Genomic DNA, 27,654 nt, shown 5'->3' on the forward strand with positions numbered 1-27,654 from the left:
ATCAAATTTATTAACCCATGGAGGACTGGATTTGGAGTCACCCTCAATATTAAAGTGGAAAAACACACTACAGGCTGATCCAACTTTGATGTAATGTCCTTAAAACAAGTCAAAATGAGGTTCAGTAGTGTGTGTGGCCTCCACGTGCCTGTATGACCTCCCTACAACCCATACAAGTGGCTCAGGTAGTGCAGCTCATCCAGGATGGCACATCAATGCGAGCTGTGGCAAGAAGGTTTGCTGTGTCTGTCAGCGTAGTGTCCAGAGCATGGAGGCGCTACCAGGAGACAGGCAGTACATCAGGAGACGTGGAGGAGGCCGTAGGAGGGCAACAACCCAGCAGCAGGACCGCTACCTCCGCCTTTGTGCAAGGAGGAACAGGAGGAACACTGCCAGAGCCCTGCAAATGCCCTCCAGCAAGCCACAAATGTGCATGTGTCTACTCAAACGATTAGAAACAAACTCCATGAGGGTGGTATGAGGGCCCGACGTCCACAGGTGGGGGTTGTGCTTACAGCCCAACACCGTGCAGGACGTTTGGCATTTGCCAGAGAGCACCAAGATTGCCAAATTCGCCACTGGCGCCCTGTGCTCTTCACAGATGAAAGCAGGTTCTCACTGAGCACATGTGACAGACGTGACAGTGTCTGGAGATGCCAAGGAGAACGTTCTGCTGCCTGCAACATCCTCCAGCATGACCGGTTTGGCAGTGGGTCAGTAATGGTGTGGGGTTGCATTTCTTTGGGGTGCCGCACAGCCCTCCATGCGCTCGCCAGAGGTAGCCTGACTGCCATTAGGTACTGAGAGGAGATCCTCAGACCCCTTGTGAGACCATATGCTGGTGCGGTTGGCCCTTGGTTCCTCCTAATGCAAGACCATGCTAGACCTCATGTGGCTGGAGTGTGTCAGCAGTTCCTGCAAGACGAAGGCATTGATGCTATGGACTGGCCCGCCCGTTCCCCAGACCTGAATCCAATTGAGCACATCTGGGATATCATGTCTCGCTCCATCTAGCAAAGCCACGTTGCACCACAGACTGTCCTATACGGACGGTTTATTGATGACTTATTTTTTATTTGGGAGGGGGATTTATGTTCGGCACAGTCATTTGTTAACGGTCTTAAATCAGAATGAGTTTGGAATAAAATTTACTAGTACTATCAGTGATTCAGAAATCACGTTTCTAGATATTGCACTCACCGCCAAGGTCAATGAGACCATTAGAACGGAGACCTATGTGAAAAAGGTGGATCAAAATCGCTACCTGAATTATAAGAGTAGTCATTACAAAGTATGGAGAGACAATGTGCCGAAGGGCCAGTTTCTTAGAGTGAAAAGGAATTGTTCCTCGGAGGATTTATTCTCTAAGCAATCAGCTAATTTGTATAAAGCTTTCAAGGAACAGGGGTATCCGGATTATGTTCTTGATAAAGCACTAATGGAAGTAAAAGAACTACAAAGGGATACGATTTTGAAGGGCCTAGGAAAGGAACAAAAAACCGCAGAAGTTGAACGGCTAGGGAACATAGATAGAAATATGTCCTTCATAACTAGGTATAACATGGGGTTTAAGGATATTAAGAAAATTATTTAAAAAAAAAAAAAAAAAAAACTTTCCTCTACTTCAATTAGATGAGATATTAAAAAGCACAGGTAATTTGGCAGACACTGTAATCTTTAGAAAATCTGAAAAATTTAAAATTAAAACTAACCACTAGTCTATATAAAAACAAAAATAGTTTGGGTAGTAAGGGGGATAAAATGTGGTTGTCACAAAAACCACAGGGTTATCACAAATGTGGAAGAACAAATTGTAACACATGTAAACAGAGAGAAAAAGAAAATTACTTATTTTGGGTCATTCTCGACAAAAATAGAATATCCTATACAACAGTTTATAAACTGTAGATCTACCTATGTGGTTTATTTAATGCACTGTGGCTGCGGTATGCAGTACGTAGGAAGGACGATTAGGACCCTTAATTGTAGATATATGGAGCACAAAAGAAATATTGAAAAGAAAATGAGAAACAATACACTATATAGGCATATCACAGATTGTCAGGGGGGTAATATCACGAATGTCACAATAAAAGGTATAGAGCAGACAGAATGTACACAAAGAGGAGGGGATCGTTTTTTGAAACTTTGCAAACGTGAAGCTTATTGGATTTTTTGTTTGAGAACCATGGCTCCCCTGGGATTGAAAGATACTACAGAATTGAATCACATATAAAGGGTGGGGATTAGAAATGATAGGAGGTAGGATAAAAAAGAATCTTAGGTTAGGAGGAGTGGTCTAATGTGGGAGGGGAAGGGGGGAGATATAGAAAGGTTAGTTGGATTATTACAAAAACAAAAGGTTATATATTTTTTATTATTATTTATTATTATTATTATTATTATTATTATTATTTTGGTCCCGATATAATTATAATATTCAAAACATGGAAAGTTTTACTAATGGTAATTATACCAATGGGATTAGGATGTAAGAAATATGAATAATAAAAGGGTTAGGATTAAACAATTGAATGGGTAATTAATTAGTGAATTGATTGATATATTAATTATCATATTACAAAAATAACGGGAATGTGATGTATAGTATTGGATACTACAGCTGGTCCCAAGCATTTTGGATAAGGGATACTCAATATTAAGTAGAAGTAATATATTCTATTATGGTTATGTCATTCGCTGTCATTTTTTAGGACTTAGATGTAAAGTATGTATATATGGAGATAAGGAATATGCATATTTGGTTGATTATTAGTAGATAGAGGATAAATGCTGATGAATTAAATTGTAAAATGAAAGACACTATACGTATTTGAAATGAATAAATGTGGTTATATATATGTTTAATGACTTTTTAAATATGTTTATTGGGTACTATTCGAAAAGCAGCATGAATTGTTATAAATTGTTTGGATGTGTAATGGTTAACTGATCACTGCAACTAAAAATGGCCACCGGAATGAGAGGGTAGACAAAGAATCATAGGTTAATGAAAATGAGGCTTGGAGAGCAAGAATAAAGATGGCCGACGGAGTTTACATAAGAGAAAGATCAAAACGAGGCTTGAGACGCAAAATGCGGAAATGGCAGTGCGGCGATGGCGGGAGTAGCCCGCTACTTAAGGACACATCAGAGAGCCCCAATCCGTATCTGAGGAAGCCGCCGAGTGACGAGGCGGAGAAACGCGTCATACGAGAGGGCTATACGAGAGTGATTTCCACTATTCATGGCAGACTGTTTCCTTGCGGCAGGAGAACCTGAACCACGGGGGAGAAAATACACCCGCACCTCCATTCACCACCAATGCTGTAAAACACTGGCAGAGCCAGCAGAGTGGACGAGGAGGCTAAATACGTGGAGGTACAGGTACACTGTGTATGAGATTCAGACTACACATTTGTTTAAACAAAAAATTGGCCAAAGGAAACAGTCCCTTATATTGTACGACACAAAGGATCTAAAAGTGGAAATCCCCAAGGTGTATATTGCTATTTACCTGCTATAAATTCCCAAATCCGGGACATCAAATCAATAATTGGGAAATCATAAAGGGTGCCGGCACCTCATTTAGAGACTATTGGGATTTTTTTTATTATTTATTTTGTTGAGAGGAATATTCCCTTTATAATATTATCCAAGATTATTTTGGATGGCCTATTAAGATTATGGGATCAGTTATAAGTATGATTTAGGTATATATGGTGTACATCATGTTTTTCTATATTTTATATTTGATTTTCAGTGGAATAAAAATCTTTTATGAATTTACAATCTATGCTGCTTATTGTAAATATTGATATCTAATCCAAAATTCTAAAAATCCCAGCCGCGCCACCATCTGTTCTATTTGTATTGTCTTGTTGGTGGATGCTTTAGTCCAGGTCTGGGAGGAGATCCCTCAGGAGACCATCCGCCACCTTATCAGGAGCATGCCCAGGCATTGTAGGGAGGTCATACAGGCACGTGGAGGCCACACACACTACTGAGCCTCATTTTGACTTGTTTTAAGGACATTACATCAAAGTTGGATCAGCCTGTAGTGTGTTTTTCCACTTTAATATTGAGGGTGACTCCAAATCCAGACCTCCATGGGTTAATAAATTTGATTTCCATTGATAATTTTTGTGTGATTTTGTTGTCAGCACATTCAACTATGTAAAGAACAAAGTATTTAATAAGAATATTTCATTCATTCAGATCTAGGATGTGTTATTTTATTGTTCCCTTTATTTTTTTTAGCAATATATATATATATATATATATATATATATATATATATATATACACACACATACATACACATATATATATATATACACACACACACATATATATATTATATATAATATATATATATATATATAGATATATATATATATAGATATATATATATATATAGATATATATATATATATATAGATATATATATATATATATAGATAATTTTTTTTTAGATCCTTTTATTTTATTTTTTTAAATAGTAACCGTGTAGCTGCAAGATGTAATTATGCCTGTGTCCGCATAGAAATGTATCCTTGTCTACACAAAAGACAAAAAAACAAACAAAGAAAAAAATATATAACACCTTGCACTAATACACTAATTCTGCACTGGTGTGGGACGGGGAAAAAAAAAAAACATAAAACCAATCACTGAAATTTCACTTATTTTATCAAAAATAAGAATTTACTCACCGGTAATTCTATTTCTCGTAGTCCGTAGTGGATGCTGGGAACTCCGTAAGGACCATGGGGAATAGACGGGCTCCGCAGGAGACTGGGCACTCTAAAAGAAAGATTAGGTACTATCTGGTGTGCACTGGCTCCTCCCTCTATGCCCCTCCTCCAGACCTCAGTTAGGGAAACTGTGCCCGGAAGAGCTGACACAACAAGGAAAGGATTTGGAATCCAGGGTAAGACTCATACCAGCCACACCAATCACACTGTACAACTTGTGATAACCATACCCAGTTACCAGTATGAACAACAACTGAGCCTCATTTAACGGATGGCTCATAACAATAACCCTTTAGTTAAGCAATAACTATATACATGTATTGCAGAGAGTCCGCACTTGGGACGGGCGCCCAGCATCCACTACGGACTACGAGTAATAGAATTACCGGTGAGTAAATTCTTATTTTCTCTGACATCCTAGTGGATGCTGGGAACTCCGTAAGGACCATGGGGATTATACCAAAGCTCCCAAACGGGCGGGAGAGTGCGGATGACTCTGCAGCACCGCATGAGCAAACTCAAGGTCCTCCTCAGCCAGGGTATCAAACCTGTAGAACTTAGCAAACGTGTTTGACCCCGACCAAGTAGCAGCTCGGCAAAGCTGTAAAGCCGAGACCCCTCGGCCAGCCGCCCAAGATGAGCCCACCTTCCTTGTGGAATGGGCTTTCACCGATTTTTGATGCGGCAATCCAGCCGCAGAGTGAACCAGCTGAATCGTGCTATAGATCCAGCGAACTATAGTCTGCTTCGAAGCAGGAGCGCCAACCTTGTTGGCTGCATACAGAATAAACAGCGAGTCAGACTTTCTGACTACAGCCGTTCTGGAAACATAAATTTTCAAAGCCCGGACTACGTCCAGAAACTTGGAATCCTCCAAGTCCCTAGTAGCCGCAGGCACCACAATAGGCTGGTTCAAATTAAACAATGATACCACCCTAGGAAGAAATTGGGGACGAGTCCTCAATTCTGCCCTGTCCATATGGAAGATCAGATAATGGTTTTTACATGACAAAACCGCCAATTCCGACACATGCCTAGCCGAAGCTAAGGCCAATAGCATGACCACTTTCCACGTGAGATATTTTAGCTCCACGGTCTTAAGTGGCTCAAACCAGTGGGATTTCAGGAAATCGTTAAGATCCCAAGGTGCCACCGGTGGCACAAAAGGAGGCTGAATATGCAGCACCCCCGGAAACAACGTCTGAACTTCAGGCAGTGAAGCCAGTTCTTTTTTTAGAGAAAATGTATAGGGCCGAAATCTTGACCTTTATGGATCCTAATTTTAGGCCCATAGTCACCCCTGACTGTAGGAACTGCAGGAATCGACCCCGCTGGAATTCCTCTGTAGGGCCTTCCCGGCCTCACACCAAGCATCCTATTTTCGCCATATACAGTGAAAAAGTCTTGCTGTCACGTCTTTCCTAGCCTTTATCAGCGTAGGAATAACTGCATCCGGAATGCCCTTTTCCGCTAGGATCCGGCGTTTAACCGCCATGCCGTCAAATGCAGCCGCGGTAAGTCTTGGAACAGACAGGGCCCCTGTTGTAACATGTCCTGTCTGAGAGGCAGAAGCCCTAAGTCCTCTGAGAGCATTTCTTGCAGCTCCGGGTACCGAGTCCTTCTTGGCCAATTCGGAGCAAAGAATATTGTTCTCACTCCTCCTTTTATTACAATTCTCAGCCCTTGGGTATGAGAGGAAGAGGAGGGAATACATAGACCGACTGGAACACCCACGGTGTTACTAGTGCGACCACAGCTATCACTCGAGGGTCCCTTGACCCGGCGTAAAACCTTTTTTAGCTTTTTATTGAGGTGGGACGCCATCTAGTCCACCTGAGGCAGTTCCCATCAATTTGCAAACTGCGTGAAGACTTCCTGATGAAGTCCCCACTTTCCCGGGTGGAGGCCGTGCCTGCTGAGGAAGTCTGCTTCCCAGTTGTCCACTCCCGGAATGAACACTGCTGACAGTGCGCTTACTTGATTCTCCGCCCAACGAAGAATTCTGGTGGCTTCTACCCCCGCCACCCTGCTCCTTGTGCCGCCTTGGCGGTTTACATGAACCCCTGCGGTCTGACTGGATCAGAACCGGTTGGTAGCGAAGCAGGATCTCCGCTTGACTTAGGGCGTTGTATATGGCCCTTAGTTCTAGGATATCGATGTGAAGGCAAGTCTGTTGACTTGACCACAGACCTTGGAAATTTCTTCCCTGTGTAACTGCCCCCCACCCTCGGAGGCTTGCATCCGTGGTCACCAGGATCCAGTCCTGAATGCCGAATCTGCGGCCCTCGAGAAGGTGAGCACTCTGCAGCCACCACAGGAGAGACACCCTGGCCCTGGGGGATAGGGTGATTAACCGATGCCTCTGAAGAGGTGATCCGGACCACTTGTCCAGTAAGTCCCATTGGAAGGTCCTCGCATGGAACCTGCCTAAGGAGATGGCCTCGTATGATGCCACCATCCTTCCCAGGACTCGAGTGCAGTGATGCACTGACACCTGTTTTGGTTTTAATAGATTCCTGACCAGTGTCATGAGCTCCTGAGCTCTCTCTATCGGGAGATAAACCCTTTTCTGGTCTGTGTCTAGGATCGTGCCTAGGAGAGGCAGATGAGCTGTAGGAACCAACTGCGACTTTGGAATATATATAATCCAGCCGTGTCGCCGTTACACTTCCAGAGAAAGTGATACGATGTTCAGCAACTGCTCTCATGATCTCGCTTTTATGAGGAGATCGTCCAAGTACGTGATAATAGTGACACCTTGCTTCCGCAGGAGCACAATCATATCCGCCATTACCTTGGTGAATATTTTCGGGGCCGTGGAGAGACCAAACGGCAACATCTGAAATTGGTAATGACAATCCCGTACCGCAATTCTGAGGTACGCCTAATGAGGTGGATAAATGGGGACATGAAGGTATGCATCCCTTATGTCCCGATTCACGATAAAGTCTCCCCCTTTTTAGGCTTGCACTGACCGCTCTTAGCGATTCCATCTTGAACTTGAACCTTCTCAGGTATATGTTCAGGGATTTTTAATTCAATATGGGTCTGACCGAACCGTCTGGTTTCGGGATTACAACATGGTCGAATAATAACACCCTCTTGTTGAAGGAGGGGACCCTTGACCACCACCTGTTGAAGATACAATTTGTGAATTGCAGTTAACACTGGCTCCCTCTCTTGGGGGGAAGCCCGCAGGGCGGTCGGTGAGGGGGCATCTTCTCACAGTCCAGCTTGTATCCCTGAGACACAATATCTATTGCCCAGGGATCTAACAGGGAGTGAACCCACTTGTGGCTGAACTTACGAAGGCGTGTCCCCACCGGGCCTAGCTCCGCCTGTGGAGCCCCAGCGACATTGGTGGATTTTTATAGGGGCCGGGGAGGACTTCTGTTCCTGGGAACTAGCTGTGTTGATACCGGCTATGACAAGAAAGGACGCACCTCAGACTTTCTTGTTTCTTTATTCGAAAGGCTGCATTTAATAATGTCGTGCTTTCTTAGGCTGTGCAGGAATATAAGGCAAACTAGCAGAATTACCAGCTATAGCTGTGGAAACCAGGCCCGAGAACCCTTCTCCACACAATCCTCAGCCTTCCATATGCCTCTTAAGTCGGCATCATCTGTCCAATGCATATTCTACAGGACACGTCAAGCAGAGATCGACATAGCTTTGACTCTATGACCCAGTATACTCATGTCTCTTTGGGCATGCTTTATAACTATATATCTATCTATCACTTAAGACAGCATCTTTAATATATTTATATCTATATGCATACTAGGGTCTCAATCTCTGCTGATAAGGTACCTGTCCATGCTGCCACAGCGCTATAAACCCATGCCGACACAATCGCCAGTCTGGGTAGTATACTAGAATGTGCACGCTATCTGCAGGATCCCTGAGAATAGCAAGTGCTACCGTCTGTGCAAACAGGACACCCAGGGGAAGATTCTCAACATATCCTGGCCCTAGTGGGGAAAGGATATAGCCTGAGAATTCTCTTGTGGGAAGCTGCAGTCTCTTGTCTGGAGATTCCCGCTCTTTTTCCTCATGAGAGGAGGGAAATTTATCTCAGCATTCTTCCCCTTAAACATGTGTACTCTCGTGTCAGGGACAGATGAGTCATCAGTGATATGCAAATCATCTATTATTTCAATAATCATATATTGAACACCTTCTAGCCATCTTGGCTGTAAATTTGCATTATCGTAGTCGACAGTGGAGTTAAACTCCGTGTCGATACCAGTGTTTGTTATTTTGGATAGTGAGCATTGAGAGACTCAAAGTCTCTGTGACATAGGGACAGACATGGGTAGATTTCCTGTCTGTTCCCTAACCTTTTGTGCAATAAATTCCCCTTAGCACTTACACATATCCAAACAGGTGTTGGCGTTGTCAACGGAGACACCCTGTCACACACATATCCGCTCTATCACCTCCTTAGAGGAGCCTTTTACCTCAGACATGTCAACACACGCGTACCGACACACCACACACACAGGGGTTGCTCTATTTGAGGACAGTTCCCCCACAAGGCCCTTTGGAGAGACAGAGAGAGAGTATGCCAGCACACACCCCAGCGCTATATAACCCAGGGATTACACTACAACTCGGTGTTTACCCAGTAGCTGCTGTATATACAAATTTTGCGCCTAAATTTATGTGCCCCCCCCCCCCCCCCCCTCTCTTTTCACCCTTTGTGTACCAGGATACTGCAGGGGAGAGCCTGGGGAGCTTCTTTCCAGCAGAGCTGTGAATAGAAAATGGCGCTGGTGTGCTGAGGAAGAAGGCCCTGCCCCCTCAGCGGCGGGCTTCTGTCCTGTTTCTGACTAAAAATGGCGGGGTTTTACACATATACAGTCACAGACTGTATTATGTGTATTTTTATGCCAAAGGTATTTTTATTGCTGCCCAGGGCGCCCCCCCCCCCCCCAGCGCCCTGCACCCTACAGTGACCGGAGTGTGTGGTGTGCTGTGGGAGCAATGGCGCACAGCTGCGGTGCTGTGCGCTACCTTAATGAAGACAGGAGTCTTCTGCTGCTGATTTCATCGCTTCTCTTCTGTCTTCTGGCTCTGCAAGGGGGACGGCGGCGCGGCTCCGGGAACGGACGATCGAGGTCAGGCCCTGTTTTCGAACCCTCTGGAGCTAATGGTGTCCAGTAGCCTAAGAAGCACAATCTAGCTGCAAGCAGGTAGGTTTGCTTCTCTCCCCTCAGTCCCACGTAGCAGTGAGTCTGTTGCCAGCAGATCTCACTGAAAATAAAAAACCTAACAAATACTTTCTTTCTAGCAAGCTCAGGAGAGCCCACTAGGAGCACCCAGCTCTGGCCGGGCACAGATTCTAACTGAGGTCTGGAGGAGGGGCATAGAGGGAGGAGCCAGTGCACACCAGATAGTACCTAATCTTTCTTTTAGAGTGCCCAGTCTCCTGCGGAGCCCGTCTATTCCCCATGGTCCTTACGGAGTTCCCAGCATCCACTAGGACGTCAGAGAAACATACATACAAATAGAAAAAAAAGAAGAAACATATACATCTATATGGCCTTCAATATTCTCCAGTGTGTAAAACCACATAGAAAAGTACATCCACAATTGGTGACACGCTGTACAATTTGATACAAATGTATATATAGCCCCCTGAAGGTGAATCGATTAGAACTATATCTGTGCACAGTAAAAATAAAAAATATAAATTAAAAAGGATAACAAGGTAATAGGAATACGTCCTGATCTTTATCCAGTGATGTATATAGGAAACAAATAATAAAAATGGTGCCGTAGTTATTACTCCCACGTATATAATCGCAAGAATCAAGCACGTCTCAACCTTCAAAAACTTCTATTTCCTCTTTCCTTGATAAGGTAGAGCTACCTTCTCTCTCCGCCGATCAGTTAGAGGTGTTAAATGCTCCCCGGACTTCCCTCGAGGTCGAGAGTGCTATTAAATCTCTGCCTAGAGGCAAAGCCCCAGGCCCGGATGAATTTATCAATGATTTCTACAGAACGTTCCGGGAGACTTTGACGCCTTACTTGACTGCGCTCATTAACACAACTTCACTTTGACCTCTCCCTAAGGAAATGTTACAAGCGCAGATAACACTACCCAAGCCTGGGAAAGACCCGGGGCATTGCTAGAACCATTGACCTATAGCTCTACTAAACGGCAACATTAGGTTGAATGTGAAACTAATAGCCACCCGTATTAACACATTCTTACCCTTGCTGATACACTCGGGCCATAATGGGTTTGTCCCTGGTAGGCAACCTTCCAACAATACTCGTAGGGTGTTTAACCTAATCGACTCTCTAGCTAAGGACCAAGGTCTTCTTCTGTTATCTTTATATGCAGAAAAAGCGTTTGATCGCTTAAATTGGATGTACATGCATGATGTCCTCACCAAATTTGGCTTCAAAGACCAAATATTATCATCCATTTTTGCAATATATGGCACTCACTGCCAGAGTGTTCAGCAACAGTTTTCTATCAAATCCATTTTCCATCTCCAACAGCACAAGGCAGGAATGTCCCCTATCTCCACTAATCTTCGTATTGTTTATAGAACCTTGTGTCTACAATCCGAAGCAACATTAATTTTCCAGGGGTCAGGGTCAGCTCATCCATACATAAATGTCTATTTGCCGATAATGTACTTCTTTTCATTTCAAATCCTACATCGACGTTACCCCACCTAATTTTAGACTACAGTAAAGCCTCCTACTATAAACTTAATGCAACTAAGACTGATGCTCTTCCCATCAACCTTTCTGACTCCCTATCATCTCTTCATTTTAATTATCCATATAATTGGCGCAATGTTTCTATTTGTTATCTGGGTATAAATATTCCTGCAGATACCTCTAAAGTCTTTGAAGTGAATTTACCACCTCTTATAAGCTCGCTTTCCAGCCTAACCAAAGCTTGGCTTACATATGAAATCTCGTGGTTAGGCCGTATGGCCGCGTTTAAAATGACCCTTTTACCCAAACTAATGTACTTATTCCGTATAATTTTCCAAGAAAGAATTACAAACAGCCAAATCTTATTTTAATTAAATAGATTTGGTCCTCTGGTCCCCTGACCCGTTCGCACGCAGCGGTTCTTCACTGCGGTGTGAACGGGTCGGAAATGAGCATGCGCGGCAGACGCATTGCGCACGCACGTTGTCTGGCGACGATCGTCGCCAGACGACGCCATCGGCTAGAAATGAGATTGCAGCGGCGATCGCAAGACGGACAGGCGGGAGGCATTCCGCGGCGGATACTCACCGTTTTCCAGGCGTGGTGATTCCAACGCAGGCGGATCCAGGCGTTTGGAGGGAGGATGTCTGACGTCAGGACAGGGACTTAAATCGCTGGATCCGTCGCACTGGGTGAGTAAATGCAGCCCTGGTCTTGTTTTACTTGAAACTTTTTTAGCATAGCAGGGCTGCACAAGCGTTCGCAGCCCTGCTATGCTAAAATACAGTCCCCCATAGGTGGCGTCAGGTTGATCGCACAAGCAGCAAAAAGTTGCTACGTGCGATCAACTCGGAATGACCCCCCGGAACCCGATATCAAGAAGCTTGCATACTAGCTCAGCTCAAGGCCTACTCAGGTGCGGGCCCTGAGTTAGGGTGGGTGCATCTCGAGGAATCTGTAGACTTGCCAAACTCTCTGGAAGATATTCTGAAAATACCTAAACCTATAAGACCAGCCATGACTATGTTAATACCCTCCACTTACGCATCCCTTTTGGTGAGGGATAAACTAGCTGCCAAACTAGCCTTTCCGACATCTAACCTTCCAAATATTTTGTTGAAGATATTAACCACACTAATCCCTAATTTAAATCTTTCAAAATGGATTGCCTTAGATGTAAAGACGCATGGTGATCTGCTTGAAGGCCAGGCTTTGCTACTATTTTCGAATTTACAACAGTTCTCCCTGCCAGATTCTGAGCGCCTTCCTTACTTTCAAATCTATCATTGGTGGAAAAACCTACATAAACAGATTAATCCAATTAATACCCTGACCCCAATCATTTTTCCAGGGCTCTCACAAGTGAAGTCTAGAGGGGACATATTGTTCTGGTATAAAATTCTCACAGAATTAATCGATTACCCTAAATCTAACGCACAGAAGTAATGGGAGTTGAAGTTGGGCATAAAACCATCACCTACTCAATGGAGTAAAATTTTTCACATAGTAACATAGTATCTAAGATTGTAAAAAAATAGGATTTTGGTACCTACAGGTAAATCCTTTTCTCGTAGTCCGTAGAGGATGCTGGGGTCCATATTAGTACCATGGGGTATAGACGGGTCCACCAGGAGCCATTGGCACTTTAAGCGTTTGAGAGTGTGGGCTGGCTCTTCCCTCTATGCCCCTACCAGACTCAGTCTAGAAACTGTGCCCGAGGAGACGACATACTTCGAGAAAAGGATTATACACAGATAGTGGCGAGAGTCATACCAGCTCACACATACAAGGCACGTCAAGCCAACGTAGCTTGAATATTCAGCAACTGCTGAAACAGTACTTGCCAAGTAACAATGCAGTACTCAACTAAAACGAAGTGGTACTGAACCAAATTACATTTGCAGGAAAACGAAGCGCTGGGCGGGTGCCCAGCATCCTCTACGGACTATGAGAAAAGTTTTTACCGGTAGGTACCAAAATCCTATTTTCTCTTACGTCCTAGAGAATGCTGGGGTCCACATTCTTACCATGGGGATGTACCAAAGCTCCCAGAATGGGAGGGAGAGCGCAGAGGCTCCTGCAGAACTGATTGACAGAACTTCAGATCATCAGAGGCCAAAGTATCGAACTTGTAAAACTTTGCAAACGTGTTCGACCCAGACTAAAAGTTGCAGCTCGGCAAAGTTGCACTGCCAAGACACTCCGGGCAACCGTCCAGTAAGACCCCACCTTACTCGTAGAGTGGGTCTTAACAGATTTTGGACACGGTAGTCCTGCCGTAGAATAAGCGTGCTGGATAGTGAACCTGATCCAGCGAGAGATCGTCTGCTTAGAAGCAGGACACCCAATTCTCTTGGGATCATACAGGACAAAACAGAGTCTGACTTTCTGTGTCGAGAAGTTCTCTTCAGAGCCCTTACGACATCCAAGGACTTTCAAGTAATTGAGGAGTCAGTAGCCACTGGCACCACAATAGGTTGGTTGATACGAAATGCCGACACAACCTTCGGAAGAAACTGCCGACGTGTCCGGAGCTCAGCTCTATCTTCGTGGAAGATCAAGTAAGGGCTTTTACAGGACAAAGCCCCCAGCTCGGACACACGTCTAGTAGAAGCTAAGGCCAACAACGTGACCGCCTTCCATGTAAGAAATTTGACCTCTACCTCCTGTAGAGGCTCAAACCAATCCGACTAGAAGAACTGCAATACGACGTTAAGGTCCCAAGGCACCGTAGGCGGTACAAAGGGAGATTGGATGTGCAGAATTCCCTTCAAAAAAAGTCTGAACCTCAGGGAGGGCAGCCAACTGTTACTGGAAGAAAATGGACAAGGCCGAAATCTGGACCTTCACAGATCCCAACTTCAGGCCCATATCCACTCCTGCTTGCAGGAAGAGGAGGAAACGTCCCAGTTGAAACTCCACTGTAGGAAACTTCTCGGGACTCACACTAAGACACATATTTCTTCCAAATACGATGGTAATGTTTAGACGTTACCCGTCTCCTAGCCTGTATGAGGGTAGGAATAACCTTCTTCGGAATGCCTTTCCGAGCAAGAATCAGGCGCTCAACTTCCATGCCGTCAAACGTAGCCGCAGTAAGCCTTGATAGGCGAACGGACCCTGCTGCAGCAGGTCCTCCCGAAGAGGAAGAGGCCTCGGCTCTTCTTGCAGTAGATTCAGAAGGTCCGCGTACCAAGCCCTTCTTGGCCAGTCTGGGGCAATGAGGATCGCTTAAACCCTTGTTCTCCTTATGAGCTTTAGGATTCTTGGTGGGAGTGGTGGAAACCCGTACACTGACTGGAACACCCACGGAGACACCAGGGCGTCCACTGCAACTGCCTGTGGGTCCCTCAACCTGAAACAATAACGCCGAAGCTTCTTGTTGAGACGAGAGGCCATCATGTCTATCTGGGGTAATCCCAAAGATCTGCGATTTCCTTCAACACCTCCGGATGGAGACCCCACTCTCCTGGATGGAGATAGTGTCTGCTGAGGAAGTCTGCTTCCCAGTTGTCTACTCCCGGAATGAAGATGGCTGACAGCGCTAACACATGCTTTTCTGTCCAGAGGAGTATTCTTGTCACCTCTGACATTGCCGCTCTGCTCTTCAATCCGCCTTGTCGGTTTATGTAAGACACTGTTGTTACGATGTCAGACTGCACTTGGATGGCCTGATTCCTTAGAAGAGGGGCCGCCTGAAGAAAACCGTTGTAGACGGCTCTTAGTTCCAGGATGTTGATGGGCAGCCCGGCTTCCAGGCTTGACCACCGTCCTTGGAAGGAGAGCCCCGAAGGCTCACATCCGTGGTTAGAAGGACCCAGTCCTGAATCCCGAACCTGCGGCCCTCTAGAAGGTGAGGCAATTGGAGCCACCAGAGGAGTGAAATCCTTGCCTTTGGCGACAGACAAATTCCCTGGTGAATGCGGAGATGAGATCCCGACCACTTGTCCAGGAGATCCAGTTGGAAGGTCCGAGCGTGGAACCTCCCGTACTGGAGAGCCTCGTAAGAGGCCACCATCTTTCCCAACAGGCAAATGCATTGATGAACCGACACCCGGGATGGCTTCAGGACATCCCGGACCATAGTTTGTATCACCAACGCCTTTTCCTGCGGAAGAAACACCTTTTGCACTTCCGTGTCCAGGATCATTCCCAGAAATGATAACCTCTGGGTTGGTTCCAAATGTGACTTTGGAAGGTTCAGAATCCAACCATGACTCTTGAGGAGGCATGTTGTGAGAACAATGGACTGCAGCAGCTTCTCCTTGGACAATGCCTTTATCAGCAGATCGTCCAGATATAGAATGATGTTCACACCCTGTTTGCGGAGGAGAATCATAATTTCTGCCATCACCTTGGTAAACACCCTTGGTGCTGTGGAGAGGCCGAATGGCAGGGCCTGGAACTGGAAATGACAGTCCAGCAATGCGAAACAGAGATAAGACTGATGCGGCCGCAAGATCGGAATGTGGCGGTACGCATCCTTCATATCCAGAGATACCAGGAACTCCCCCCTCTTCCAGACCTGATATCACCACCCTGAGAGACTCCATATTGAACTTGAACTCATTTAGAAAGGAGTTCAATGACTTTAGGTTCAGAATGGGCCTGACCGAACCATCTGGTTTCGGTACCACGAAAAGGTTAAAATAGTAACCTTTGTTCTGCATGTGAGGTGGTACTGGTACAATGACCTGTGCCTCCAACAGTTTTTGGACAGCGTCCTGTAGTACAGTGCTGTCTGCCAACAGAGTTGGCAAGCCTGATTTGAAAAAACGATGAGGGAGACTTTGAAATTACAGCCTGTATCCCTGGGATACAATATCTATCATCCAGGGATCCAGGCCGGACGATACCGAGACGTGACTGAAGTGTCTGAGTCTGGCTCCCACTGGCCCCATCTCCAGCCCGTGCGGTCCACCGTCATGCGGAGGACTTCGGCGTACTTGAAGCAGGCTATTGCTCCCGGGAGCCTGCAGCTGCAGGTTTCTTGGACTTAACTCGACCTCCCATAAAGAAGGTATTGGACGGACTGGCCTTTCTAGGCCTGTTAGGCCAAAAGGACTGCATTGCAGATGAAGAGAAGGACTTCTACAAAGCAGGTGCTGCTGAGGGAAGAAACGGCGACTTACCCGCTGTAGCCGTGGATATCCACGCATCTAGAGCTTCCCCAGAGAGAGCTTGACCTGTATAGGGTAGGGCCTCCACACTTTTCCTGGATGCCGCATCAGCCGACCACTGTCGCAGCCACAGTCCCCAACGAGCTGAAACAGACATGGAAGAGATTCCCGCGGCCATGGAACCCAGGTCTTTCATGGATTCTACCATAAACCTGCTGAATCATGTATGTTGCATAAATATAAAGCAACGTCATTCCTTTCCATCGTATCCAAATCCTCAAGTAAGGTAGCCGACCACTTTACTATAGCCTTTGCAATCCATGCAGTAGCAATAGTGGGACGTAATATGGCCCCTGAAGCAGTGTACATTGATTTAAGCGTGTTATCAATTTTTCTATCAGCCGGCTCCTTTAAGGCGGTAGATCCTGGAACAGGCAAAACCACCTTCTTTGAGAGTCTGGACACAGATGCGTCAACAATCCGTGGGTTTTCCCATTTTTTCATATCCTCCTCCGGGAAAGGAAACGCCACCAGCACCCTCTTAGGGACCTGGAATTTTTATTCAAATATAGCATTCAACTCATTTGACGTAGGGAAGGTTAGCAAGGCTTTTTTTATTTTCAGTAAAAAAAAAAGCCTCCTCAACCTGCTCAGGTGTGGTTTCATTAACATTCAACACATCCCTGATAGAGGCTATCAACAATTGCACCCCCTTTGCAAGAGATGCGGACCCCCGCAACACATCCCTATCACCGTCTGTGGTGTCAGAATCGGTATCCACGTCGTCCTGCGTGACATGCACAAGCGCGCGTTTGTGGGGGTATATAGTAGGGCGTCCTGAGGTACCAGAAACCGGCCATACTGCCATAGAACTCTGTAATACCTGGGTTGCAGATTCATTACTTGCAACCGTGTCAGAAATTTGAGAAATCCAAGGTTTGATAGAGGAAAACCACTCTGGTTCCCTTGCAGGTATTTGTGCTAAACCAGTGCTATCCTGATTACATAGAATGGGATCATCCTGGAAGGATAAATCCTCTGCAGCATATGACACAGTGTCCCTGGACATAGCTAAAGGAGACCACCAAACACTCCACACACACACACAGGTGAGGGCAGACAGAGATTCCCCTAAGAAGAGAGAGAGAGAGAGAGAGAGAGAGAGAGAGAGAGAGAGAGAGAGAGAGAGAGAGAGAGAGAGAGAGAGAGAGACACAGAGATTGGAGCCAACCCACACACAGCGCTTTCGGCAAAGGGAGACTCCTTGTCAGCGCTGACTGTGCACCTTCATAGGATACACAGTCGTTTTACAGCCTCCCCTCCCTTCTACAACCCCCTGGTACCGTGTACAGATAGCTGGAGTTGCTGTGGAGGGACCTGTTCTTCTTCTCAGCGCTGTGCAGGCAGGAAAATGGCGCTGAAACGCTGCTGGGTCCGCTCTGAGAAGCTCCACCCCCTTAATGGCGCCGTCTTCCCGCTCTTCAAGGATTATACTGGCCTGAGGAAAAATGTGCTGGCTGAGATCCGCGGACCCCGACAGACTTCTGGACCAGTGTGGAGGTAAGCGCCAGCCCAGGGCGCCCCTCAAAGCGCCGCACCATGTGCCACTGAGCCTTCCCAGGAGCACAGTTAGTACTGCGCTCCCTCCCCGTTGCCGCCATCTTCACACCGGCCCCCCGCTTGCTAGGGGGGTTGGTGTCTCACTCACCACATCTTCAGCTCTGTAAGGGGTTGGCGGCATGCTGCTGGGGCGAGCGGTTCCCTGTGGCAGAGACCGATCCGACCCCTCTGGAGCTGTGTCCAGTCAGCGGAGAGAGTGGCTCAGACCCCGCAGGGCAGACACTGCTCCCCCCCTTAGTCCCTCGCTGCAGGCAGGCTGTTGCCAGCAGCCTCCTGTAAAAAAATAAAAACTCTAAAAATAAACTTTCCTAGAAAAGCTCTGTAGAGCTCCCCTAGCTGTGACCGGCTCCTCTGGGCACATTTTCTAAACTGAGTCTGGTATGAGGGGCATAGAGGGAGGAGCCAGGCCACACTCTCAAACTCTAAAAGTGCCAATGGCTCCTGGTGGACCCATCTATACCCCATGGTACTAATGTGGACCCAGTCATCCGCTAGGGCGTAAGAGAAAAGACAATTTGTCCACTGAGTTCAACCTATTTTTTTGTTCTCCTATGCAGGTATATTTTGGTCTAAATTTTGTCTGATGCTGATGTCAGCCATTGTGTTACATTCCTCTTTTTATATTAACTATATCGCGTGACTACGCACCATAATCCTGGATATCCTTACCCATTAGGAATTTATCTAACCCATTCTTTAAGGTGTTGACTGAGTCCGCCATTACAACTCCCTCAGGCAGGGAATTCCAAATATGTATTGTCCTTAATGTGAAAAAACCTTTACGCCGCATTGTGCGGAATCTCCTCTCCTCTAACCTAAGAGTGTCCACGAGTCCTCTGAGCTGATCTTACCAAAAACAGGTCCCGCGCAGCTGTGTATTGTCCATTTATATATTTGTAGATGTTGATCATGTCCCCTCTTAGTCTCCTCTTTTCCAATGAAAACATGCCAAGCCTTGCAAGTCTTTCCACGTATTCCAGCTTCTCCATGCCCTTAATTAGTTTGGTCGCCCGACTCTGAACCTTTTCTGGCTCTAGGATATCCTTTTTGTGGTATGGTGCCCAAAATTGTACACAGTATTCAAATTGTGGCCTCGCTAGTGATTTATATAATGGGAGTATAACACTCTCATCCCTTGCATCAATTCCCCATTTTATGCATGCCAATATCTTATTAGCCTTCTTTGCTGCAATCCTACTTTGGGTACTGCTGCTTAGTTTGCTATCTATGTGAACTCCTAAGTCCTTTTCCAGTACAGAATCCCCTAATATTACCCCATTTAGTATGTAAGTGTTATTTTGGTTCTTGCTACCACAGTGCATTACCTTACACTTTTCTGTATTGAAGCACATTCTCCATTTGGCTGCCCATGCTTGTAGTTTAAACAAGTCGTTCTGAAGAGACTCAGCATCCCCCTCCGTATTTATAACCTTACACAATTTGGTATTGTCTGCAAAAATTGCCACCATGCTCTCTAGACCTACTGTCAGGTTGTTAATGAAAATGTTTAACAAAAGTAGCCCTAGTACAGACCCTTGTGGCACACCACTTAGCACTTTTGTCCAATTTGAAAATGATCCATTAACCACAACGCACTGTTCCCTATTATCTAACCAATTTTTGACCCAAGTGCATATTGTGCTCCCTAGTCCTATTTCTTGTAGCTTATAGATAAGTTGCATGTGTGGTACAGTGTCGAAAGCTTTGGCAAAGTTAAAAAAAAAAAAAAAAAAACACCTTCCACCTCCTTACCCTGATCAAGGTTCGCACTTACCGTTTCATAAAAGCAAAGTAAGTTGGTTTGACATGATCTGTCCTTCACAAATCCATGTTGATTCCTTTTAATTACATTATTGGCTTCAAGGAACGTCTGAATACTATCCCTTAGAATACCTTCCAATACTTTCCCCACTATAGATGTAAGACTAACTGGTCTATGAATACCCGGTTCAGCTTTACTTCCCTTATCTCTTTTTATTCTATGTCTAGATGCTTAAATCATACCGAGATGCACCTTAAGTTGATATATAGACTTTATTTAACACCTGACAGATTGCATACCAGTGATCGCGGCAAGTGAAAAAAAAATTGTGGGTCCCATGGACCCCTCACTATATAAAATAAATAAAAAAAATGGGGTCCTACTCCACTATTTCTGGGTCCCATCACATATAATGATGTGTATGTGTATGCTAAGCACTATGTGTGGATATGGGAATGTATATACTGTATGATGGGCACTGTGGAGGGATGAGAGGGAGGTATGTCTGGATGGAGGGGAGAGAAGGAATAGGGGGAAATTGGAGGGAGATGGGAGAGAGAAAGAGGAGGAATAAGGCGAGATGGGAGGGAGGGAAAAAATAAGATTTTACTTACCGGTAAATCTATTTCTCGTAGTCCGTAGTGGATGCTGGGGACTCCGTAAGGACCATGGGGAATAGACGGGCTCCGCAGGAGACATGGGCACTTTAAGAAACAATTTAGATTCTGGTGTGCTCTGGCTCCTCCCTCTATGACCCTCCTCCAGACCTCAGTTAGAGAAACTGTGCCCGGAAGAGCTGACAGTACAAGGAAAGGATTTTGGTAATCCAGGGCAAGATACATACCAGCCACACCAATCACACCGTATAACTTGTGATAACCTTACCCAGTTAACAGTATGAACAACAATAGAGCATCAGATCAACCTTGATGCAACTATAACATAACCCTTATTTAAGCAATAACTATATACAAGCATTGCAGAATAAGTCCGCACTTGGGACGGGCGCCCAGCATCCACTACGGACTACGAGAAATAGATTTACCGGTAAGTAAAATCTTATTTTCTCTAACGTCCTAGTGGATGCTGGGGTCTCCGTAAGGACCATGGGGATTATACCAAAGCTCCCAAACCGGCGGGAGAGTGCGGATGACTCTGCAGCACCGAATGAGCAAACACAAGGTCCTCCTCAGCCAGGGTATCAAACTTGTAGTACTTTGCAAAGGTGTTTGAACCTGACCAAGTAGCCGCTCGGCAAAGCTGTAATGCCGAGACCCCTCGGGCAGCCGCCCAAGAAGAGCCCACCTTCCTTGTGGAATGGGCCTTAACTGATTTAGGCAGCGGCAATCCAGCCGCAGAATGAGCCTGCTGAATCGTGTTACAGATCCAGCGAGCAATAGTCTGCTTTGAAGCAGGCGCCCCAAGCTTGTTGGAAGCATACAGGATAAACAAAGATTCTGTTTTCCTGACCCTAGCCGTTCTGGCTACATAAACCTTCAAAGCCCTGACTACATCCAGTAACTTGGAATCCTCCAAGTCAATAGTAGCCACAGGCACCACAATGGGTTGGTTTATATGAAAGGATGAAACCACTTTTGGCAGAAATTGCGGGCGGGTCCGCAATTCTGCTCTATCCGCATGGAAAACCAGATAAGGGCTTTGATGTGACAAAGCCGCCAATTCTGACACACGCCTAGCCGAAGCCAAGGCTAGTAGCATCACCACCTTCCACGCAAGATATTTCAATTCCACCGTCTTAAGTCGTTCAAACCAGTGTGATTTCAGGAAACTCAACACCACGTTAAGATCCCAAGGTGCCACTGGAGGCACAAAAGGGGGCTGAATATGCAGCACTTCCTTTACAAAAGTCTGAACTTCAGGCAGAGAAGCCAGTTCTTTTTGAAAGAAAATGGATAGGGACGAAATCTGGACCTTAATGGAACCCAATTTTAGGCCCAAATTCACTCCCGACTGTAGGAAGTGAAGGAAACGGCCCAGCTGGAATTCCTCCGTAGGGGCATTCCTGGCCTCACACCAAGCAACATATTTTCGCCATATACGGTGATAATGTTGAGCCATCACGTCCTTCCTAGCCTTTATCAGCGTAGGAATGACCTCATCCGGAATGCCTTTTTCTGCTAGGACCCGGCGTTCAACCGCCATGCCGTCAAACGCAGCCGCGGTAAGTCTTGGAACAGACAGGGCCCCTGTTGCAACAGGTCCTGTCTGAGAGGCAGAGGCCACGGGTCCTCTGTGAGCATTTCTTGTAGATCTGGATACCAAGTCCTTCTTGGCCAATCCGGAACAATGAGTATTATTCTCACTCCTCTTTTTCTTATGATTCTCAACACCTTGGGTTTGAGAGGAAGAGGAGGAAATACATAGACCGATCGGAACACCCACGGTGTCACCAGGGCGTCTACAGCTATCTCCTGAGGGTCTCTTGACCTGGTGCAATACCTCTGTAGTTTCTTGTTGAGGCGGGACGCCATCATGTCCACCTGTGGCAGTTCCCATCGATTTGCAATCTGCGTGAAGACTTCTTGATGAAGTTCCCACTCTCCCGGGTGGAAGTCGTGCCTGCTGAGGAAGTCTGCTTCCCAGTTGTCCACCCCCGGAATGAACACTGCTGACAGTGCTTGTACGTGATTCTCCGCCCACCGAAGAATCCTGGTGGCTTCCGCCATCACGACTCTGCTTCTTGTGCCGCCCTGGCGGTTTACATGAGCCACCGCGGTGATGTTGTCTGACTGAATCAGCACCGGTTGGTTGCGAAGCAGGGGCTTCGCTTGACTCAGGGCGTTGAATATGGCCCTTAGTTCCAGGATATTTATGTGCAGACAAGCCTCCTGACTTGACCACAACCCTTGGAAGTTTCTTCCCTGAGTGACTGCCCCCCACCCTCGTAGGCTCGCATCCGTGGTCACCAGGACCCAGTCCTGTATGCCGAACCTGCGGCCCTCGAGAAGGTGAGCACTCTGTAGCCACCACAAAAGAGACACCCTGGCCCTGGGGGACAGGGTGATCAGCCGATGCATCTGAAGATGCGATCCGGACCATTTGTCCAACAGATCCCATTGAAAGATCCTTGCATGGAACCTGCCGAAGGGAATGGCTTCGTACGATGCCACCATCTTTCCCAGGACTCGCGTGCAGTGATGCACCGACACCTGTTTCGGTTTTAAGAGGTCTCTGACTAGAGTCACAAGCTCTTGAGCCTTCTCCGTCGGGAGAAACACCTTCTTCTGGTCTGTGTCCAGAATCATACCCAGAAAGGGCAGACGTGTCGTAGGAATCAGCTGCGACTTTGGGATATTCAGAATCCAGCAATGCTGTTGCAACACTTCCTGTGAGTGCGCTACGCTGATCTGCAACTGCTCCCTCGACCTCGCCTTTATGAGGAGATCGTCCAAGTATGGGATAACTGTGACTCCTTGCTTTCTCAGGATAACCATCATTTCTGCCATTACCTTGGTAAATATTCTCGGTGCCGTGGACAGGCCAAACGGCGACGTCTGGAATTGGTAATGACAGTCCTGTACCACAAATCTGAGGTACTCCTGATGAGGCGGATAAATGGGGACATGCAAGTAAGCATCCTTGATGTCCAGAGACACCATAAAATCCCCCTCTTCCAGGCTTGCAATGACCGCTCTGAGCGATTCCATCTTGAACTTGAATCTTTTCAGATAAATGTTCAGGGACTTTCAATTTAATATAGGTCTGACCGAACCGTCCGGTTTCGGTACCACAAACATTGTGGAATAGTATCCCTTCCCCTGTTGAAGAAGGGGAACCTTTACCACCACCTGCTGGAGAAATAGCTTGTGAATTGCCGCTACCACTACTTTCCTTTCTATGGGGGAAGCTGGCAGGGCCGATTTTAGGTAACGTTGAGGGAGCATCACCTCGAATTCCAGCTTGTATCCCTGAGACACAATCTGTATAGCCCAGGGATCCACCTGTGAGCGAACCCACTGGTGGCTGAAATGTCGGAGACGCGCCCCCACCGCTCCTGGCTCCACCCGTGGAGCCCCAGCGTCATGCGGTGGATTTAGTGGAAGCCGGGGAGGACTTCTGTTCCTGGGAACTAGCTGTAAGGTGCAGCTTTTTTCCTCTGCCCCTGCCTCTAGCAAGAAAGGAAGCACCTCTGACCTTCTTGCTTCTTTGTGCGCGAAAGGACTGCATTTGGTAATACGGTGCTTTCTTCGGTTGTGAGGGAATATATGGCAAAAAGTTTGACTTCCCAGCAGTAGCTGTGGAAACCAGGTCCGAGAGACCGTCCCCAAACAATTCCTCACCCTTGTAAGGTAACACCTCCATGTGTTTTTTGGAGTCGGCATCACCTGTCCACTGCCGAGTCCACAGGACCCTCCTGGCAGAAATTGACATTGCAATAATTCTAGAGCCCAGTAGGCAAATGTCCCTCTGGGCATCCCTCATATATAGGACAGTGTCTTTTATATGCCCCAGGGTCAGCATAATGGTATCCCTGTCTAAGGTATCCATTTCCTCAGACAGATTATCTGTCCACGCTGCTACAGCACTACACATCCACGCCGACGCAATTGCCGGCCTCAGTAGAGTGCCTGAATGTGTATAAACAGATTTCAGGATACTTTCCTGCTTTCTATCTGCAGGATCCTTTAGGGTGTCCGTATCCTGCGACGGCAGGGCCACCTTCTTAGATAAGCGTGTCAGAGCTTTATCTACCCTAGGGGAGGATTCCCAGCGCACCTTGTCCTCTGGCGGGAAAGGGTACGCCATAAGTAACCTTTTGGAAATCAGGACTTTCTTATCCGGGGAATCCCACGCTCTTTCACATAACTCATTTAACTCATGTGAAGGGGGAAAAGTCACCTCTTGCTTTTTCTCCCCATACATATAAACCCTCTTGTCAGGGACAGGGTTTACCTCTGATATGTGTAAAATATCCTTCATCACTATAATCATGTAACGTATAGCTTTTGTCATTTTTGGTTGCAATTTTGCATCATCGTCATCGACACTGGAGTCAGAATCCGTGTCGACATCTGTGTCAACCATTTTGGATAGTGGGCGCTTTTGAGACCCTGAGGGCCTCTGCGCTGTAGGATCAGGCATGGGTTGAGACCCTGACTGGCCCGAGGTATCAGCTCTATCCAACCTTTTATGTAAGGAGTTTACATTATCATTTAACACCTTCCACATATCCATCCAATCAGGTGTCGGCACCGTCGGCGGCGACACGTCAGTCAACTGCACTTGCTCTGCCTCCACATAGCCCTCTTCGTCAAACATGTCGACACACGCGTACCGACACACCACACACACAGGGGAAGCTCTAAATGAGGACAGGACCCCCACAAGGCCTTTTGGAGAGACAGAGAGAGAGTCTGCCAGCACACACCCCAGCGCTATATAACCCAGGGAATACACAGTAACTTAGTGTTTACCCAGTAGCTGCTGTATTATGATTTATGCGCCTAAATTTATGTGCCCCCCTTCTCTTTTTTACCCTTCTACCGTGATTCTGCAGGTGAGAGCCTGGGGAGCTTCCTCTCATCGGAGCTGTGGAAGAAAAATGGCGCTGGTGAGTGCTGGCGGGGGCTCATACATATAACAGTGTGCCACTGTCTATATGCAGCATTCGCCAGGAGGTAACAATTGCTGCCCAGGGTGCCCCCCCCCTGCACCCTACAGTGACCGGAGTGTGTGGGTTAGTGTGGGCGCAATGGCGCACAGCTGCAGTGCTGTGCGCTACCTCATGTGAAGACAGGAGTCTTCTGCCGCCGATTTCGATGTCTTCTCCGCTACTGCCGGCCTTCTGTCTTCTGGCTCTGCGAGGGGGACGGCGGCGCGGCTCCGGGAACGGACGACAAGGTCAGGTCCTGTGTTCGATCCCTCTGGAGCTAATGGTGTCCAGTAGCCTAAGAAGCGCAACCTAGCCGCAGTTAGTAGGTTTGCTTCTCTCCCCTCAGTCCCTCGTAGCAGAGAGTCTGTTGCCAGCAGAAGCTCTCTGAAAATAAAAAACCTAACTAAAATACTTTCTTATTAGCAAGCTCAGGAGAGCTCACTAAAAGCACCCAGCTCTGTCCGGGCACAGATTCTAACTGAGGTCTGGAGGAGGGGCATGGAGGGAGGAGCCAGTGCACACCAGATAGTACTAAATATTTCTTTAAAGTGCCCAGTCTCCTGCGGAGCCCGCTATTCCCCATGGTCCTTACGGAGTCCCCAGCATCCACTAGGACGTCAGAGAAATACGGTTTAATGTTCTGAGCAAGTTTAATAATGTTCTCAAGCAGTTTAATTATGTTAATCCAGGGGGCTCCATGTTCTAAACTTGAACCCTGCTAAGAGTCCCTGAGGAGTTTGAGAATACTGATGTACACAATGACTTGCCACCAGCTATTTACAGAAAATAACAAAGACTTTTTGCATTTTCAAAACACTCCCATTTTAGGTGCAGAAAAGAAGACTGGGCTCAGTATAGGCGCAGCTCCGTAGAATCAGACACACTTCTGACAGCCCGTTTGCCTGTACCTACCCTCCTCCTCCTGCTGCTGAGCGCTCACACCACGCGCCGCTGGAAGCAGTAACAGTAGCAGCGATAGCAAATACAGTCGCTCCATTGCAGACAAAACAGCTGTACACACACTGACACAAACGCAGAACGACTCAAAGCACCCTCATGCCACACTGGGGGCCGCCATGTTTGTTTCCGGACGTAGAAATGTTGGGGTTTTTTTGGTTGTTTTTTTTTTTAAATAAGCAAGCTTTATTACTCACGTCACTTACGCAGCAGGCCGAGCCAGTGACTAAGCAGGGCGCAGCACGCACGCACGCACGCCTCCGCCAATAACATAACACCCTCTCTACGCATGCGTGGACTGTTAGTGGTGGCTGTGACTAATCCTAGCTCCTCGGTACTCTGCGGGTCCCTGGTGCCAGGCTACGCGCAGCGGACGTTACATAGGCCAGTGCAGGTGTGAGTGGCCCACAGCATGTCTATCTTCACCCCCACCAACCAAATCCGCCTCACCAATGTGGCGGTCGTGCGGATGAAGAAGGGTGGAAAGAGGTTTGAGATCGCCTGTTACAAGAACAAGGTTATGAGCTGGCGGAGCGGGACGTAAGTATATGGCGAGGCGAGAAAAACTAGATGAACCACATGTATGGGAGCCAATCACTGGCGCCATCGCCTCTGTGTGGGCGTGGCTTATAATGAGTGACAGCGAGGCTCGGAATGCAAACAGCGGATCACGTGTACTTGGTTCCCGTGATCTGCTCAGCTCGCAGCCAGTGCTGTGTACAGCTATGATGTGCTACTGCGGGCACCGGTAGCAACGTGTCTCCGTCAAGTTCCATTATGCAGGGCAGTGTGGCCGAGCGTGCTGGGGCCTGTTCCACCGCAGCAGGAGAGCGGCTCATTGTCTGCCTTTCAGATATATAGTATGGTCTGTGTAATATTACCTTTCTGTTCTCAAACGTGCACGTGTAAATCCAGCCACACATATTATACTAACACAAATATGGTATTTCAAGACTACACATGGTGTACCATTGCAGTCACAGGCCAATTCATTCTTAATTATTTTGCTAACATTCTATGGGATGTACTTTTGTGACTGGCGGTCAGGAGACTGCTAGTCCCAATACCGTCGCCTATATCCTGACAGTCAGCATGCCAGCTAACAGGGACTAGTCACACTCGTGGGTGTCCACAACACCCATA

The 27,654-nt window shown here is 46.8% G+C and overlaps 2 protein-coding genes across 2 annotated transcripts in view; one reads left to right on the forward strand and one right to left on the reverse strand.

Annotated features, from left to right (window-relative positions):
- Positions 1 to 26,671, reverse strand: part of LOC135028178 (S-adenosyl-L-methionine-dependent tRNA 4-demethylwyosine synthase TYW1-like) — a 590,293-nt gene extending 563,622 nt beyond the window's left edge. Inside the window, exon 1 of the mRNA XM_063953759.1 lies at positions 26,467 to 26,671. Coding sequence (XP_063809829.1) covers positions 26,467 to 26,551 — 85 coding nt within the window. The 5' untranslated portion in view covers positions 26,552 to 26,671. The remainder of the gene's footprint in view (positions 1 to 26,466) is intronic.
- Positions 26,672 to 26,767: 96 nt separating this feature from the next.
- Positions 26,768 to 27,654, forward strand: part of SBDS (SBDS ribosome maturation factor) — a 39,419-nt gene continuing 38,532 nt past the window's right edge. The window contains exon 1 of the mRNA XM_063953763.1: positions 26,768 to 27,051. Coding sequence (XP_063809833.1) covers positions 26,924 to 27,051 — 128 coding nt within the window. The 5' untranslated portion in view covers positions 26,768 to 26,923. The remainder of the gene's footprint in view (positions 27,052 to 27,654) is intronic.

This window comes from Pseudophryne corroboree, chromosome 2, assembly GCF_028390025.1.
Source record: "Pseudophryne corroboree isolate aPseCor3 chromosome 2, aPseCor3.hap2, whole genome shotgun sequence".
NCBI classification, from domain to species: domain Eukaryota; kingdom Metazoa; phylum Chordata; class Amphibia; order Anura; family Myobatrachidae; genus Pseudophryne; species Pseudophryne corroboree.